The 20,001-nt window shown below is 35.2% G+C and overlaps 1 protein-coding gene across 3 annotated transcripts in view; it reads left to right on the top strand.

Moving 5' to 3' along the window:
• CFTR (CF transmembrane conductance regulator) overlaps positions 1 to 20,001 on the top strand; it is a 191,923-nt gene that overhangs the window by 50,240 nt on the left and 121,682 nt on the right. For all 3 annotated transcript variants that reach the window (XM_043873384.1, XM_043873381.1, XM_043873383.1), the window contains exons 6-11: positions 93 to 256; positions 1,387 to 1,512; positions 4,467 to 4,713; positions 6,077 to 6,169; positions 12,099 to 12,278; positions 18,472 to 18,663. In XM_043873384.1, coding sequence (XP_043729319.1) covers positions 93 to 256; positions 1,387 to 1,512; positions 4,467 to 4,713; positions 6,077 to 6,169; positions 12,099 to 12,278; positions 18,472 to 18,663 — 1,002 coding nt within the window. The remainder of the gene's footprint in view (positions 1 to 92; positions 257 to 1,386; positions 1,513 to 4,466; positions 4,714 to 6,076; positions 6,170 to 12,098; positions 12,279 to 18,471; positions 18,664 to 20,001) is intronic.

The following is a 20,001-nucleotide window of genomic DNA, read 5'->3' as shown; positions in this document are numbered from 1 at the left end:
TGCTTGATTTCTTTCTCCTATTCTTGATTTTCTCTTTGTTTGGGGATGGAGGATAAAATGTCCATAGTTTTCACTGTGATTTTATTTTTCAGGGACTTGCACTGGCACATTTCGTGTGGATCGCTCCTCTCCAAGTGACGCTGCTGATGGGGCTGCTCTGGGAGTTGTTGCAGGCCTTCACCTTCTGTGGGCTTGCTTTCCTTGTAGTCCTCGCATTTCTTCAAGCCGGATTAGGGAAAATGATGATGAAGTACAGGTAGAAACTCTTTAAATAGTGTGAAACCCAGATTCCATTCTTACTAGTTATATGACTTGTGTCAAGCTGCTTCTGCCACTGTGTTTCTGGTTTTTTCATCTTTAAAATGAAGTAATCATCTCCCTTCGGCTGTCAGAAGGATTAGGCAGAATGTATAACATACTAGCCCACTCAGGTAAAACCAGAACTTCTCTGGGTACTGAACCATGATCTTCTTACTAGGTGTCGCAAAAAGGAACATTTTCATGATGTTATCAGTGGTCCTCAACCATTTTGACACCAGAGACTGGTTTCGTGGAAGACAGTTTTTCCGTGGACTGGGGGAGAGGATGGTTTCAGGATGATTCAAGCACATTACATTTATTGTGCACTTTATTTCTGTTATTATTGTATCAGCTCCACCTCAGATCATCAGACATTAGATCCTGGAGATTGGAGACCTTGATATAAAGAATACTTTCTGTATCAATGGTACATTTTTTTACTTGCCAGTCTATAGAATTTCTTTACAAGTATGTTACCATCCATTTTGCTTTTTTTGCACATCAGAGTTTTAGATACAATGGATAAAACACTTATGTGAATGGGAAGGAATGCATACATTTTAGGTAAAGTTCATAGGCTTTTTCTACTCTGGTCCAAGAATCATCACACCACAGCCTTAGTGGCTTTTTATTACTGAATGATTCAGTGATTCCAATCACTGCTTATGAAAGAGGACTTCTAGAGTTTGCCAGCTAGAGTGTGATAGAAAGTGTTCAAATTTTGGAGTCAAATAGTTCTTAGTTTGAATCCCACTTTGCACCTTACTAGATATATGACCTGTGTCAAGCTGCTTCAACCTTTGTGTTTCTGTTTTTTTTTTTTTTTTTCATTTTTAAAATGAGATAATCACCTCCCTCAGAGAATTAGGCATAGTATATGACATACATCTAATACATGTGTCTGCACATGGGAGGCATTTACTGATTGATAGTTACTATTTTTGTTACTGTGTATTTGATAATAAAATAAACATCCATCAGTTTAATAAAGGAAATGTGGCTTTTCTTAAAAGCTTGGGCAGTTCTTAGTGGGCAGTTTGACTTATTTTTACTAAGTATTTGATTTGTGGATGAAATAATTTACAGAGATCAGAGAGCTGGAAAGATCAATGAAAGACTGGTGATTACATCAGAAATTATTGAAAATATCCAATCGGTTAAGGCATACTGCTGGGAAGAAGCAATGGAAAAAATCATTGAAAACCTAAGACAGTAAGTCATTCCAAAATTTTTAATATCAGTTGAATTAGTCAATTAAGGTTTAACATATTTAAAATGAGTATGTCACAGTGGACTTCAGCTCATATTTGAAATTTCTGACAACCAAATAGTTGTGTTAAGTTATGTCAATGTTCATGTGTTAGTGGCCTAATGTCATTTTCATGGGACTGTCATTTTACGTAGGGGAGCTATTTTTGCACTACAAGGATATCTTACGAAAGAACTGCCTATTTGTGTTTACAGCTGCTTAATAGGCTAAACTAATGATCATGATGCTAGAGACTGAATGAAACCTTAAATAGAACTGCTAGAGTAAAAAAGATACAACTCTGAACCAAATAAATGATTCTCTAATATTACAACTTCCTTAATTTATATGTTATGGCTCATGAAAAGCAAACCAAAAAAAAAACCACAACCCTTCTGTTTGTTTAAAATACGTTTGTTCTTCCTTTGCTTAAGAGCAATGCCAGGGTAATATCTATAAATTGTGTTCTATAAACCCTCCACTTGAAAAGTCAATTCAAGTAATGAAAGCTGCCGCCTGAAGTAGAATCAGTACTTGGCACCCATCTTGAACCCTGGTCTTGTTTTGCCTCAGATAACCTTTCTTTCACTGATTAGTAAAGATTATAGCCAGCAAAAGAGTATGGCACAGACTGGGATACTGTTACTGAGAAAATTGTGGACATGATATAAACCAAGGTATTTCTGTAGCTCTAAGACCATTTTTCTTTTGTCAAGTTCCATGTTCTACAAATTGCAATTTAAAAAAGGGTTCTAGGAGACTCAGTGTGCATAGATCTTCTCTTAAAGGGCAGATAATTTCAGAATGAATTAGCTCATGAGAGTTTCGTAGGAAGAAAAGATACTAAAGAGAAGAATTCCACTTTAGAGGATATAAGTATGATTATCAGGGATTCAGGCTGAGTCCAGTAGACAGTGGTAAGTGAGCTGCAGGTGTGTGATTGGAACAACAAAAGAGATGCTGAAATGGTAAGTCCTTTGCCATGTAAATAGAAAGAGTAAAAGACTATTTATTGCCCAAACATGATTGGTCACCTGTTTTTATTATGCCTTTCAAGACAAATCCAGGAAAGGAATTATATTTTCTTTCCAGAAACATCCGTAAAGATCCTGCTTAGTTGGTTGAAATTTTTCTCTTCAACAAGTGAGTTAGCTCTCAAGGTTCACTGCTGAACTGGTCAAAAGGCTGTGCAGTGCTCTCTGAAAATCTACTTCTTTACTGCCCTCTGGTAATAAAGTCACTTTCAATTTTTTTTTAATCATAATAAGATAAAATGTTTTTATGGCTCAAAGTGTTAGTGTTATTATTATGGGGAGTACTGCTTTCTGGGTGATTCTTATATCAATACATGTTCTTGAGCCCATTATTCTTTTTTGTAGTATCATTCCTTCATTTCCCTCAACTGTTTATAATATACAAAACCAGTTTTGACAAATTTATTAACATTTTGGTAATCAACATTTTCTAGCATTAAAAAAATATAAGCCTAGCCAACAGTATTCTTCTTTCAGTTGAAGATGAGAGAGACAGGTAAGTTCTAAGTGCAGGTTCCTGTGTTGTTATTTATTGTGGCGACAGCTCCACAAGGGAGATGTTACATTTCTCTTCTGTAGACGTGGATTCTGTAGGAACAGAGGGAAGAGTGACTTGCTTAAGATGGCATAGCTATAACCAGCAGAGCTGAGAGTCACACCCCAGTTAGATTCCAAAATCATTATCTGCCTTTAATGCCAAATAATTAAAATAGGTAAGCTAAACCACGTTAGACTGGGAATCACAATGTAGGTTGGGAGCACTGAACTTCATTTTCTTCATCCGAGTGCTAAGGATTACAATTTTTTTCAGACTTGAAAAAAAGATTTCCTCTGAATTCTACCACTTGAGAATCAGAACTTTTCTGAGTTGTACAAGCACGTGGAACTAGCACCCAAATGCCAGACACGGCTATTGCTCCCTCCCACCAGCATGCTCTCCTTGTCTGTCTCATCTCTGCTCTTTCCGTCACAAGAGCTGAACAGAAGGATCACAGGTGACTTCAGTTTTGATGATCCTGTGAGATGAAGGTCGGAGGAAGCATTGTCCTCTGTTCTTGCCAGCTCTGCACTCCCTGTTTCCTGCCTGTTGGTGCATTTAAACCTCTTCTGTTTGTGTTGAAAAAATAGTTCACATTTGCATTTCAGACTAAAAAAAAAGTATGATTGCAAATAATTATCCTGAAAGGAGAGAGGGTGGATGCAATATCTATTCTCTTGTAATTTTCCAAGAATTACCAGCAGCAATCTTTTTTAAAAAGCAGATTGTGGAGGCCTAGTGCAGACTCAGTATCTCTGAATGGTGATCCTGATACTCTGCATTTTAAAAAGTTTCTCAGGTGATTTTTACCTGTGCTAAGCCTTGAGAACCACTCCTCTTTGGCTCATACGTTATTTTTAAGGGTCTCCAAAGCCAATCCAGAACTTCTAAAATGTTGACAATCCATTAGGGAATCCCAGAATTGTCTTTTCCTTCTATAAATCTTTCAACATTATTCTCATATCTGTACTTAAATACTTAAAACACCAATCAACCAATAAAAAATTACTAGTCTCATTAATCTACAAATTAATAATTAAATGAAGATATAAAAATAATGTAATAATTATGGTAATAATCATTGAGATTATTTAAAAATAATATTTATAGGTATTATATGCTGGTATATTCATTATCATTTACCCCCCTTTCAGATAAGATAACTGAGCCCAGAGAGGTTAAATAACTTGCTTAAGGTCACACAGCTCATGTAGGGTAGAACCAGGATTAGAACACAGAAAGCTTTTGAGAGTCTATGTTCAGATTTTTTATTCCAAGATGCCTGATATTTTTGGAAAGTATATAAACACCCCAAATCTTACTATTTGTTTTTTTTTTTTTTTAGAACAGAACTGAAACTTACCCGGAAGGCAGCCTATGTGAGATACCTCAATAGCTCAGCCTTCTTCTTCTCAGGGTTCTTTGTGGTATTTTTATCTGTGCTTCCTTATGCACTGCTCAAAGGAATCATCCTTCGAAAAATATTCACAACCATCTCATTCTGCATCGTTTTGCGCATGGCAGTTACTCGGCAGTTCCCCTGGGCTGTACAAACTTGGTATGATTCTCTTGGAGCAATAAACAAAATACAGGTAGTGTACCAAAATGGGTCATCTGACTCAATGAATTTAGAACAGTTTAGAACTTTTGTCATGAGCAAACTCTCTAGAGTTTGCATCTCTAGAGATGCATTCTTGGCCTTGGACCTGTTTGATGCACAGTATTTCCTCTCTTGATGTCTGTATGTGGTTCAACAAGCCCTTGTAAAGCCTAGTGAAATAAAATGAAAGGCTGTGAGATTTCAGTCAGAGAAATTGAAGAAGATATTGTTTCTGTATTCTGGAGATTATTATTCAAGTAATCAATCAATAGAATGGTTCTAATGAACTTGGCAAATGTGCAAAATCATGGTGGCAGATTCATCAGAAAGTTATAAAATTTTCTAGCTAATGCTAGGAATGTTTACCTTAAACTTTTCCAAGTATTTTTCTGAACAGTATGATGGATGAGAATGACATTGTATGCCACATTAATTACCTTAAAATTTCAGCATGCTGACGTAGCTGTTAATTATGAAGAGAAGTTCTAAAGTCCATAAGGTAATAAGACTCAACTTATGCTAAGCTAACAGAATCATCACCAGGAACTTGGATGTGGTTATAATTTTTAGAATTAATATACAATTCAAAATGTTTTATTATACTGTTTTGATATATATGTAAATATTTAATCCAGAAAATAAATCACTGTGCCATAATTTAAAAAAATGAGGGTGAAGGGTGAGCCACTTTAAGGTAGTTCTGCCATTATTTAACCTAGGCCAGAGTTTGACTTCCCTGGTATCTCAGTCGGTAAAGAGTTTGTCTGCAGTGCAGGAGACCCGGGCTTGATCGCTAGGTCAGGAAGATTCCCCTGGTGAAGGAAATGGCAAACCATTCCAGCATTCTTGCCTGGAAAATCCCATGGACAGAGGAGCCTGGTGGGCTGCCGTCCATGGGATGGCAAGAGTGGTCCAAGATCTAGCAACTAAACCACTATCAGAGTTTGCCAATGGTGGACCATAGACCTAATAAAAGGAGGATGCTATCAAGATGAAAGTACGAGTTTTCTCTCTCTCAATGTTGAGTTGAGGCAGTTAGTGGGTAGTTCAGGTGTGCTTTATGAATTCATTACTAAGGGTAACATGTAGTCTAGTACAAGGATGAGTCAGTGGTATGTTAAAATTTAATGTATAAATAAGTTCTATAAAATGTCACATTTAAATGCATTTCTAATATAATGAATCCTAGTACTTGATAATTAACTTTAGAACACATAAAATTATTTTTTAGGAAAAAATTTCTAGTATAATTCATAAAATACAAAATGTAGCACTTATTAGAGTTTAAATAGATATAATAATGTATTAACACTATCCTAGTTATATAATATGTTTTTGCTCTCTTTTATAAACAGGATTTCTTACAAAAGCAAGAATATAAGACATTGGAATATAACTTAACAACTACAGATGTAGTGATGGAGAATGTGACAGCCTACTGGGAGGAGGTCAGAATCTTTTGTTTGTTTGCTCTAAATATTTAAGCTTTTCTTATTTGTGATTCTCGTTTTCATCTTAATGGGCAATAAAGTTAGAATGATGATAGAATTCTTAGAACTCAAAGAGGAATCACTCCACTTATTTTGTAGTTTAAGAGGTAGAGGCCCAGGAATATTAAATATGACAGATGGGCCTTTTCATGTTTTTCTAAGTCATGTAATTTGTTTCACATAATAAATTAGGAAGTAATGCCATGCTCATAGGTTTTGGAGCCAAACTGAGCTGGAATTGAGTACTGGTTCCACCATTTACTCTCTAGTGCAAGTTACTGAATTTTGTGGAGCCTCTGGTTCTCCATCTGTAAAGTGGGAATATTAAGATATACCTTACAAGGTTGTTGTGAAGATTGACTGAGATAACTTATGGAAAATATTCAGCATAGTACCACACACATAATAGTTCCTCAGTAAATGCTACCCTCTCTGATCTCAAGTTCCAGTCCATCGTGCTTTACATATACCAGTAAACATAAAGATGTATATGGGATAGACCTATGTATTGTTTTCTACTATTTTCACTTATTTTGATTCACTATTAAAAATTCTCATTTCTTATTGTCAGAAAAAATGTTATTAATGATTTTTCAGCTTCTAAAGGACTAATATTTGATTATTGAGAATACCAGTGGAGTTCCTCTTTCCTTATCACTTTTTCTGTTGAGTAAACACAGGCATTATGAAACCAATGTCCTATTTCTACATATTTCACAATATCTTATACTGGTTTTATTTATATAAGTAAGTTGACCCTAAGGGCTTCACTGTAATTCTATTTTTAAGATAGAGGTAAGAGAATAATTCTTTATCTGCCTAGAAAAATTATGGAGAAGTGTGTGGATTAGATTGATTTTACTTCTTTGATTTTAGGAATTTCAAATGCCCTTCTAGACATAAAGAAAAGCAAGGAGTTTGGCGATACAGACAATTGTTTTTCTAATCTCCATCTCATACTCCTTTCATCTAATAAAATAGATAGCATGCTTCAGCCCTTACTATGTGCCAGGTACTAGATAAGCACTTTACATATTTTGTCTTATTTCTTACAACATTCCTATGATGTAATCTTAATATTTCCATTTTGCTGATAAGGGAATGGAGGCTTAGTAAGGTTATAGGACCTGGCTCAGCTCACGTACCAGGCAAGGGATGAAGCTAGGTTTTGGACCAAATGCCCCAGTCTACAACCCTTTCACTGAACCTTCCATCTGGCTATATTCTCATCCTCCAGACTCTCACCATCACCTAGCAAATTCTGGACAATCCTTGATGATATTTACCCAGGACAGTCGTGCTGGTTAAACTTCTGTCATTGTGTCTAAGACTTCAGCACCCACATGAGAAATCCTTCCAATACTGTCCTCAGAAATTCTATTTACAGTTACTTCTTCGGAAGCTTCCTCTCATGCTCATATGCTGAGCTTGGTGAGTGCTGAGACTTACTCCACTTTGGAAATGTCCTGCTCTGGGATCTCTTTCTCAGTTTAGAATTTCCTAATCCTAGCTCTCTCAGTCTGTTAATCCCATCTTTACTGCCTTCCAATTTCATGAAAATTTCTAGTCTCCTTAGTTCTCCCTTTTGGACTCCTCCTGGTTTAACCTCCACCAGTCACTTCAGTTGTTCCTACAGCAGCACCCCTCAATTCCCTTTTCACCGAATCATTTGCTATAAGACATTCACTTGACTGCTTTGATGAAGGGAGTGCTATCTGGGAAAATGAAATACTCTAGTCAGTTATAAGTTTTATATAGTCACTGTTTCAACTTCAAATGGGCCTGTAAACTTTCTTGGGAAGTGTTTTCATTTGTCTTTACTTAATTTTCTTTACCATTTCCCTAAAAGCTATTCCAGATTTTTATCAGTTTCCTGAAACTCCCAATCTCTCCCAGGATCTGCTCACCCCTAGCAGATGGCCTTGACTTCTGTAACATAGAGAGAAAATATATAGATGCTATAAAATATACAGCGGCATGTATGAATGCTTACAGCTTCTTTCTTCACCCTGGAGATTATTATTTTCCTTCTTTCTTTTCTAAGAGAAGGATGTTTGCTTCCCCCTGCCCTTAACTGTTGTTACCTTGCTTCGTCTTCTCAGGACATGGGGCCAGCAATTATTCTCTCTCTACAAGCTCAATTTCTTTTTTTTCAACTGACTTCTTTTAATATCTAAATATTTTCAAGTTAAAGATATTTCTTCTCTGACTTTTGGCCCCCCGGAGCCCCCTCATCCAAGCCTTATCATTCTTCTTCCCTTTGCCTTTAAAACTGTTCTTACTTCCTTATCTTTTGACTTTTGCCTTCTGCAATCTGGATTCTGTCTTTACCAACACATTAAAACTGTTCTTTTGAAATATTTATTTAACTTAGCTTTAGTGAACCACTCTTTCCATGTAATCTTATATTCCAACCAAGACTTCTCAGTCTTGGCTGCCTGCCTCTTAAGTGGCGATCGGCCATAGGGTCCCCACCTCGGCTTCCTTCTGGTATTTCATGCTCTCTCTGGGTGACTCAGCCCAGGCTCAACTGACATCAATGTGCTGACGACTCTCAAAGGCAAATCTTCAGCCCCAGTTTCTTTCCTGAACTTCATACATTATTTCCAAATTCCCTGCAAGGTCCTCAAACACTTCACATTTATCACTTCCCAAGCTTCATAAACCCGCTTCTTCCAGTGTCTTCTCTGCCTCATTTGATGATTTCACCATTCACCCAGTGACTCAAGAGGCATGTCCCTGATGAATTATATATGACTCTTCCCTCACTTCACACCTGTGAGTAGGAACAATTTCTATTTATATATCAGGAAGCTGAGCTTTAGGGAATTTAAGTAACTAGAATAAGGTTATACAACTGGTTAGAACATAAAAGTCAGCGTAGGCTTCTTTGACTCTAAATGTTTTTTCTACTCACCATCTTGTTTCTAATGAAAAAAATGGACTACTGCTTTATTGTATACAAAATACTTTCATCTATATTACCTTACTTAAGATCCTCAACAGTCCAGGAGCCTAAAGCTCAGAATGTCATAATTTATCAATTATTATGCAGCTAGTTGAGAACATGAGACAGAGACTGAAATAAAGGATACCATAATCATTTCTTTCACAACTACAAGGAGCTTGTAAACACATAAAATGTTTAGCCATAGTAGGGATCAAATAAATAAGAATAAGATCAGTACTGAGATTCCATTTTCACTTACAGAACAAAAAAAACCAGAACAACAAAACAAAACAAATCCCAAATCGGAAATCAACATTGTTGATGATGGTTCCTGAAATCTAGCACTCTCATACCCTGATGGAAGAGAATTTGAAACTACTTTTCCAAAGTCTTGGAATGTTTGCTACACCTTTGCTCTGGAAATTTCCCTTGTGGAAATTTATACTAAAAAAAAAACAGAGATTTCCAAGATTTATATCAAAGTACACACATCACAGAATTATTAAGTTAAAAAGAAAATCATATAATGTAAAAAATGAGAACTGTTAGTATTTATAGTTTATCCATACTCTTTGATACTATCCTGCAACTTAAAATTATATTAAAAAGAATGTTTAATGGTATGTGAAAATATTTATGATTTATATTGTAAGTCAGAAAAAGAAGATCACAAAGCTCATGTATAATTTTTCCTTAATGTTGTAAAATTATATATGATTTTACATATATGTGAAGGAGTAGAGGGATCTCACTGAAATGTTAAACATGATTTCTTCTCAGTGTTGACTACAGCTGATTCCTCTTTTCTTCTTGCTGCTTTTATCTGTTTCCCAAATTTTCTGAAGTAAGTTTTTTACTTCTGTGATCAGGAGTTAAAATTAAGGTAAATTAAAGTAAAAGCAACCTTCCATTGGTCCAAGTGTTTATTGGATAAAAGTCCTATTTCTAAGCATGGAACATGAGCCCCTTAACAGTCTGCACTGCCCACATTATCGAGGATATCCTTTATACATTCACCTAGCCACTCACCACTCACCACTTTAGTTATCTGATGACTGAAAGAGATGTTAGCCATCCATCTCATAAGAATTCAAGCAGTAGTCTTAAACCTTAATTGCTTATATATGCCCTAAAGTTTTGATAGTACTGAAAATCTGTATACCTCTGATACATTTTAAGTTGACTTATGAATTTTCAACATAGGTTTAAGTGGTGGTAAAGGATGTAATTCTTGTCTATAGTGTCTTCATATGTTAAATGGATTTTTGTCAAAACTTTGGACCTGCCATTTCAGTACTTTCAATTTCGTGGAAAATAAATGAATTTGTAGAGTCAGGTCTCATTGCTAAATCAATCAGATAAATATTACTTGCTTTATATCAGGAAAATGTAACTTTAAAATGCAGATAATAATTTGTATTAATTTATTAAATTACTAAAATTATATAAATAATAAGTTAATTAACATAACTTGTCCTTCAATTCATCTCTGAAGTCTGATTCTGAGATGACAGAACACATAGATGCCATCACTTTGAAACCTGGTGAAACACGATGTTAGCTCCTTCAGTATTTCTGGCTTTGCTTTTATGAGATCCACTCTCAGGAGAAAATCATTCTCTTATGTTCCCCATGTTTGTATCATGGAGCTTTTTACACTCCAGAAAGGGCAGTCTAGCTAAACTTAGGACTGGTGAGAAGGCTGCCTCTTCTCTGAGGGGAGAAGCAGAAAGTAGGAAAGAGAAATGACAAACAGCAAGCAAATTCTCAAGCGATTAACTTTAGGAAGGAGTACTTTGGGATGATGAGGTTGTGGAAATGCATTCTCTTAAAATTGTGTGATCACCTGATCACCTGCAGTGCTGTTAACTGTGATTTGAAGACTGCTCAGATAGTAAAGAATCTGCCTGCAAGGCAGGAGACCTGGGTTTCATCCTTGGGTTGGGAAGATCCCCTGGAGAAGTGAATGACTACCCACTGCAGTATTCTTGCCTGGAGAATCCCGTGGACAGAGGAGCCTGGTGGGCTACGGTCCACGGTGTCGCAAACGAGTTGGGCACGACTGAGCGACTAAGTACATGCGTGCACTCGAACGCATCCCATCGGGCAGTGCAGAAGCAGGGAGCTTTCAAAAAAGAATTCCCTCTCGCAGCACTTTTGCAAAAATGGGATTCATTCAAGTCAAATGGTAGTATCATCACATTTACACTTAGTAGTAACTACTAAAATACTTTGAGCTTCTCAGATTAAGGTGCCAGCATGATAGAGTTAGAAGATTTGGGTTGTAATTCTACTCAGGCCTACTACTTAAATGACTTCAGTCACTTAACCTCTCTGAGTCACAGTCTACAACTTTGAATAAAAGAGTTTATAAAATCTATCTCATATATTGTTACTCTGCTGAAGATTGAATAATTATGTGTATGTGTTCAGCCTATAGGAGAGGAGATATCTATCTCCTTTGTATAGATAGCTAGCTAGCTTTAATTAAATTTGATGGTGAGCAACAGTCAGCAACTGAAATTATTATTATAATTTTGAAATATTTTGGATCATGTGCTCTAGAAATCATGTGCTATAACTTGTGTGCTATAAAGTATGGACCAAGTGCCATGTGCTCTTCAAACTAATAATACATAATGTAAATAGCTATTGAAAATATTGGGCTTCCCTGGTGGCTCAGCTGGTAAAGAACCTGCCCACCAATGCAGAAGACGCAAGGGATGCAGGTTCGATTCATGGGCAGGAAGATCCCCCGGAGAAGGACATGGCAGCTTGCTGCAGTATTCTTGCCTGGAAAATTATATGTACAGAGGAGCCTGACAGGCTACAGTCTATGGGGTTGTAAAGAATCGGACACAACTGCACCCCCACACATACATTGAAAATATCTGAGAAACATACCTTCTTATTTACTGTGTTTTTTATTTTTTACAGGGATTTAGTAAATTATTTGAGAAAGCAAAAGAAAATAATAACAATAGGAAAATTTCCAATGGTGATAACAGCCTCTTCTTCAGTAACTTACTTCTTGGTGCTCCTGTCCTGAAAGATATCAGTTTCAAGATAGAAAGAGGACAGTTGATGGCAGTTGCTGGATCTACTGGAGCAGGCAAGGTAGTCTCTTTTATACCTCACATGAAGATGTTAACCTGACATGCTTTACTCCTTTCTTTTTCTAGTTTGTAAAAGGAGAATACTTGGATACTGTGTATAATTATTCCACTGATAGCGTCCTCTAGCCTTTCATTTCTTCCTGTTATCTTCAGTAACTTTTTCTGTTATATGTTTATATTTTGGGCATCCCTCAGTACAGTGTCATGCACATACATGGTGAGCATTTAATAACTTTGTTGGTCAAGTAAAGCTTCCATTTTTGCCAATCTGTGGCACAGACATTTTCTCAGAGCTGGTTCAGGAAAGTCATGGCTTACATTTTACTTCAGTAACCACATGGGCAAAAGATCCCCATTTTGTTTACCCAAGAATTTTTTTGGAGAATGGACTCAGGCTTGCTTATGATTTATTATGAGGGAAAATTATTGAGTGGGATAGTTTTTTGATGGCAATACATAGGAATGTTTATTTATTCTGTGCCAATCAGCCTTCTACCCTACCTCATTTAATTATAAACCATGGATATTTGGAGATACATCTGACAAAAATTAAGAGGTTAGAAACTAAAGGATCAAATTTCATTGTCAGGAGAAGACTTTATATTAGTCTTCAATGATTTGAGCTATTGTTCAGATAATGATAAACACTTGTTTTCTTTATCTGGGAAATACATTCAAAGGGCATGAAGGAATAGAATCAGAGATAAGAAAGGGTCTCTTGGCTTTGAAATGGACTACTTAAAGATAATAGATATTTGCTTTGGCAGTCTATTAAAAGGAGGTTCTTATTCTCACTTGACTATAATTTTACCTACAATGCTTTCTAGAAAAAATAAAAAAGTTTAGTGTCCTCTTAAAACTCTTCAGAATACTTTGATGAAAGAAAAGGAAGAAGGAAGGAAGGAGCAGTGCCACTGTAAGATAAAAATGTAAATAAAAACAGAAATTAAGAAATACCCCTGAAAAATAGTTATTTATTAATATCTAGTTAAGGAAGAACCACATTTTAAAGAATTTAGTCTGAGACTTGGGAAACAAAATGCCATAGAAAATTTCTAGTCATTGAATTTGGTGTTCATAATTGTAGCAATATACAGTTTGCTTATTTCTCTCTCCGTATGTTTTCCCACATGTAAAATAGGCCTTTCAATAAAGCAGCTATAGTTGTGCATTTTCTTCTTTGAAAAATGTATTTCTTCTTAAAGTGCTACTTTTTCCTTCTATTTCTTCTATAACTAGAAATTTTCACTATTAAAAGAAAATTATACCATAGGAGGATTTGCTAATAAACAAATCACAGATGACTTGACTGAGAATGATTGCTTATGAGAAGATGGTAATTGTGTTTCACAGAATTTTTAAAAATTAATTTTATGTGTTTAAAATTACTCCTTTGAAAAGTGTAAACAAATAGCTTTGGAATTACAAATTATAGGACTTAACCAGCAATTAAATTTCAGGTAACTCTATTAAGAATTGATGAGCAGATAATTGCTGGCTGGAGTTACAGCTACATCTTCTGAGAAGTAGATATGAAGACAGAGTCAGATGGAGTCAGTTTTTCCTTAGGATTAATTAAACCCCTCTGAGAAATAGAGTTTGGCAACTAAGTCTAGGAGGATGTCCTTTCATTGCAGTAGGAATGAAGCATTTTATACTCTTATTAGATAAAGATCTAGCTAAAATATAAGCTAGAATAATTGCAAATGCTCACATTTCAAGATAAATCCTGAACCACTCATTTTGTTAATTTGTGTGTTAAAAGCCTTAAAAATAACCATTTAACAATTCTATTTGTATGACTTACCCTACTATGTTTGCAGAGATTTTTACATAAAGATATTCATCATGTTGTTTCAATAGCCACAAATTGGGGGAACTCCTAAATATCTAATAATAGGGGATTGATTAGGTAAATTTTGGTGTAGTTATATAATGGCATGCTATTCAATCAATATGCATACGTATGTGTATGCATACTCAGTTGTGTCCGACTCTTTTGTGACCCCCACGGACTGTAGCCCACCAGGCTCCTCTGTCCATGGAGTTTTTCAGCAAGAAAACTGGAACAGGTTGCCATTTCCTACTCCAGGGGATCTTCCTGATCCAGGGATCAAACCCTCATCTCTTGCATCTGTGGTATTAGCTGGTAGATTCTTTACCACTGCACCACTTGGGAAACCCCTGTATTCAGTCAGTATAGGAATGTTAAAAATGACTCTGAGGGATATGTATATTATGCTATTAAGAAGGACAACAGATTATAAAATAATATGTACATTATGATCTGCATTTTACAAAAGCATATATATGTGTATACGTGTCTCTGAAAGAACATTATGGGTCTAGTTGCTGTCTCTGAGACTTTGGTTATATTTTATATCTCTGGATTTTCCAAAGTTTCAACAATATTATTTTCTGAATAAAACAATAAGATCAGGTATAAGAATTAGATAAGGAAATGTGTAGAAAGCCCTTGATGCAGTACTTGAAACAAAGTACTGCTTAATAAATGGTAGTTGTTTGTATTGTTGTCATTAGAACTTTGTAGAAAAGCAAGAAAATGCAGATAAAACAAAATATGAGGGGAAAATACACATTTTTCCTAATTTTACCTCTTAGGGATAGTGAGGTAAGTATTTTAAAATATTTTTCTTCCAGAAGTTTTTACATATCTACGTATTTATAAAAACCAAAATGGGATTATTCTCTAATACTATATTGTAATTTATTGCTAAGTTATTTTTGTATAAATGATATTGTGATGGAATTCTCTATTATCTGTAAATTGATTAATCTGTAATCTTGTGCATTTTATAATTTTCTGATGAGTAGTTTCTCAGACTGGGTTTGCAGAGTTTACAGATTATAAAACCTACATTGTAATTTTTATTGGAATGTTTAATTTTTGAATGAAACACATGTCTTAGTCTTTAAAAAAAAACACAAGGTCAAGTTTAATTTTATTACTTTCCCCTGTTACTAACACCTAGTCTGTAAGGGAACTGTGTCTTCTTTGTTTTTATATTCCAAGGACTATCATAGTATACCTAGTATGAAATAGATATTTGATAAAAATTTCTTTAATTGACTATTTGGGAAAATGGATTTTGGGGGTTTCTAATCTACATTAATTATCTTTCAGTTATGAAAGCTCCTTGAATTATTTTAATGAAGCAATATTGGTGTAAGAGTCTATACCCCTGGGTATCTCCAACTGAAAGCTGGCTTATGGCATCTCCCCTAGGGTGTGGGGATTTTTAGTTCTTCTGTTGTCTCTACCACAGAAGCAGTTCTGTGGCCTTGCTGTCAACCCAGACACACCACAGTCTGTATTCTGCCCTCACTCTGGAACTGCTAGCTTGATCTTCTAATAACTGAGCATCAGATGTGTGGAATGGCTGTTGGCTTCTATTTTGGCCTACATTTTAAATAAGATACAAAGTCTGCAATGTTTTATCAGTATTTGGCAATTTATATATATTCAATTTAACTTTGTATCTCTCAAAATACCAAAATATTGATAAATATTATATATTTATGTTTATATAGATAAATATTGTTAAATGAATATTTAACCTTTGTAGTTAATATAGATCCAAACTTATATTTAACCTGTATATTGTGTATACATATATATATGTTGTGTATACATATATGTGTGTGTATATATATACATATAACATGTGTGTATATATTTATATATAATCAGATCCATTCCATTGTTGGGGTTTAAAAATCTGTTCTATATGAAAATAATACTTATAGTTTCAATTATACAGAAGAATTATATGTAGAAATAAGGAATTTGATGATGGACAGGGAAGCCTGGTGTGCTGCACTCCATGGGGTCTCAAAGAGTCGGACACGACTGAACAACTGAACTGAAGGAATTGTGGATTTTGGATATTTTCCATATACAATAAGAATTTTAAAATTTACTGAAATAGGTATCACAAAAGTGCTTATCTCTTGATCCTTCTTTCTTCCTAATATATTTCAGGTGGTATTATTATTTGTTAAAATTTAAAATGCATAAAAATTCGAAAAATTTTCTCTCACTACTCTTTCTCCTCTCCTTATTTTCCACTTTTCACCATTCTTTCTCCCAACTCCGACAAGTACTCTTGTCAGTTTTTTGAATGTATATACTTTTATACATAGTATTTCATTGTTTGGATAGATGTTTATAATGTGATGAATCACCTATTGATTGGCAGTTGGGTTATTGCCAGTATTTTGCTAATATGAAGAATGATGCTATGAATAATATTGCATGTATGTCATTTAGCACGTCTACTAGTATTTCTGTATATCTGCCAAACTTTCTTCCTTGAAGGCTGCATCAATTTATGCATGCGTGTTACAGTCCATGTAGATTGTAGGTTTATTTTCCCACAGCATCCCCAGCATATATTATCTAACATTTGAATTTTTTCCAGTCTTGTTGGATAAAGTCATATGTCAGTGTTTTTTTAATTTGCATTTCTCTTATTAGGAAAAAAATACAAGCTTTATCATATGTTTAAAGGTCACCTCTATTTTAATTTTTGGTGAAATATCTGTATACTTTGTACTGTTTTCTAATGAGTTATTGGTATTTTTCTTTTTGACTTTAATATCACCTAAGAGGGAAATTATTCCTTTGTGTCATAGAACTTGCAAACACTTACTTCAGTTTGACGTTTTTTCCTTTTGTTTTCTGTGCCCAAGTCTTTTTCTTTTTAATGTGATTTATTTTTTATTTTATGACTTCTGGATTTTGATTCATATAGAAAAGCTTTCTTACTCTGTGGTAGTTGTTTTTCTATTCTTTTAGACATCCTTCAATGTTTTCTTTAAGTATTCTTACAGTCTTATTTTTGCACTTATTCTTTGACCTATTTGAAATTCATCATGTGTTGGGTGTGGCATACGGCTACAGTTTTTTGTCTGCCCTCCACATGGCTGTTCAGTTGTCCCACAACATATACTGAATAGTCTATTTTTCTCCACTCATTTTAGATGCCATCTTTATCAAATACTAATTCTTTTATGCATTTAGATCTACTTTTGTAGCTTTAATTCTATTCCATTGATTTGTCTGTTTATGTATCAGTAATTTACTTTTTAAAGTTATTGAGCCCTTATTTAATATAATGTATAACACAGTGTATCATGTTGCAAAGAGTCAGACATGACTAAATAACAAACAATGTCATTAAATTATTGAGTAAAATGTTTATATATATATATATATATATTTATATATATAATGTCATAGGATGATAAATGTTTTGAAGATAAAACAGAAAGAAAGGTTGATGATAAGGGTTCAATTTTAAGCAGTGGAGCCCTCATTGAAAGGTAACATTTGAGAAAAGATTTGAAGGAGGTGAGGGGTTAGGTCATATGGCCATCTGGGGAAGAGTCTTCCAGGTAGGCGGTGGAGCAAACCCTTGAAATGGGACTGTCTGTCTGGGTCACAGAGCAGCATGGAGTTCAGTGGGGTCGGCCCAGGGTGAGCCATGGAGAGGAGAACCCTCAGAGAAGTAAGGGGGCGAGACCATTACACAGGGGCCCTGAGAGCCTCATAAAGGGCCTTGTAACGAGTTAGGCTTTTTTATCTGAGGACCTTAGAAGCTATTGGAGGGTTTTAAGCAGAAAAGTAACATGATCTGACTTACATTTTGACAGGGCCACTTTGAGAATAGACTCTAGGAAGACAAGGGTGGAGCAAGGAGTTAGAAAGCTATTCTATTTATTCTGGCAAGAGATGATGTTAGCTTAATCTAGATAGTAATGGAAGTGGCAGTCAGATTCTGGACATGTTTTCAAAAAAGGTACAACAGAATTAGACTGAACAAGGCATGTGAGAAAACAAATGAGCACTCAATATATGTCAGTTATTACTAATTTTTCCCTAACCTCTTCCAGCCCCATCTCAACAGTCTGAACTCAGCGCCCATCTCTGTGAGCCTCTAGTACAGCCCTTATCACATTCTATTGTAACTGTCTCTTGTTCCCTTCTGTATCTTTTGTGCATAGCAGCATACCCAAAATAGGAAGTGCTTCATAAATTTTGAATTGAATGAATTAATACAGAATCTTTAAATATTAGGATACCTATGCTTAGGATGACAGTTGGTGGCACCTGCATCCTGAGAATGATTTGATCAAATGATTTGACTTAATAACACTGGTTTTATTTCCAGACTTCACTTCTCATGATGATTATGGGAGAATTGGAACCTTCAGAGGGTAAAATTAAGCACAGTGGAAGAATTTCATTCTGCTCTCAGTATTCCTGGATCATGCCTGGAACCATTAAAGATAACATCATCTTTGGTGTTTCCTATGATGAATATAGATATAGGAGTGTCATCAAAGCATGCCAACTAGAAGAGGTAAGTAACTATGTGAAAAACTTCTGGTTATGCATATGAAACCTTCAAACTACCTAAATTATATATTTAATGTTTTAATCAGTTTACATATATTAATCACATTTCCACTATGAGTAAACTACTGTGAATAAAGTAATTGATAAAGTATATGACCCCTGCTATAAGAAGCCTGCAGAAATATAAAGATACAATTAATTTTTTAATGAATTTAATATACAATTCATTTTTTAAATGGTGGGCTGGTTTGGTTACAATAAAAACTCTATGAAATGGCAAGAATTTTGTTCACTGATTAGTGAGACAAATGTCCTCAATGGGCATTTGTGTAGGATGCAGTTTTTAAAGGTACTTCAGAATTACATAAGAGAATTTAAATTATTTCAATAACACCATAGCCTAAAGAAACAAACATGGACCTGTCGGTAGGGAATCTGAGATAAAGTTGTGATTATATCTCTTCCTTTGACCTTGGACGTGTAACCATATAACCTTTAGTGTCAGTAATCCTCTGAAACGGTGGCAAAATTATGACGAATCACTTCATAACAATATTGAGGACTGAGTTCATCATCTAGAAATACAGAAAGTATTCCAAGTAAAGCCAACATATGGATCTTGTACTATTCAGCACATAAATGGTATGATAAAGGGTTCACAGCCTGACGGCTCAATTGGTAAAGAATCTGCCTGCAATGCAGGAGACTCTGGTTCGATTCCTGGGTCAGGAAGATCCCCTGGAGAAGGGATAGGCTACCCACTCCAGTATTTTGGACTGGAGAATTCCATGGACTGTATAGTCCATGGGATCACAAAGAATCAGACAGGACTGAGCAACTTTTACTTTCACTTTTCACCCTGGTAGCTCAGACAGTAAAAAATCTGCCAGCACTGTAGGAGATCTGAGTTCGATCCCTGGGTTGGGAAGATCCCCTGGATCTTAATGGTAGAAAAACTGTCATTATGATATTAATGGTAGGGAAAGTATCATGAGTTTTATCAGCAGGGAAAATATCACATTATAAAATTTGTCAGCGGTATTGCCTGAATATTGATCTTGATTCAAAATCTCTGTCCTTGATAGATGGCATTTGATACTAGTAGATCCCTTTAAATCAACTTCTATGAAAAAAATTGTACTGGGAATAAAAGGAAGCTTAAAATACAGTGCATAAAAAATAGTTAAAAAAAAAAAGGCTGATTGTGGATTAGATAGAAACTACAGTCCTTCAAAAGAGAGCTACATGCTTGAACAAATGACTATGTATATACAGACTCATTCAACAGTAGCTTTTAAAGGCTTCTTTCTCTTATTTTCACATACTCTGAAAGCATAATGAA

Source organism: Cervus elaphus, chromosome 18 (genome assembly GCF_910594005.1).
Source record: "Cervus elaphus chromosome 18, mCerEla1.1, whole genome shotgun sequence".
In the NCBI taxonomy this organism is placed as follows: domain Eukaryota; kingdom Metazoa; phylum Chordata; class Mammalia; order Artiodactyla; family Cervidae; genus Cervus; species Cervus elaphus.
This window is presented reverse-complemented; position numbering and strand designations above follow the sequence as displayed.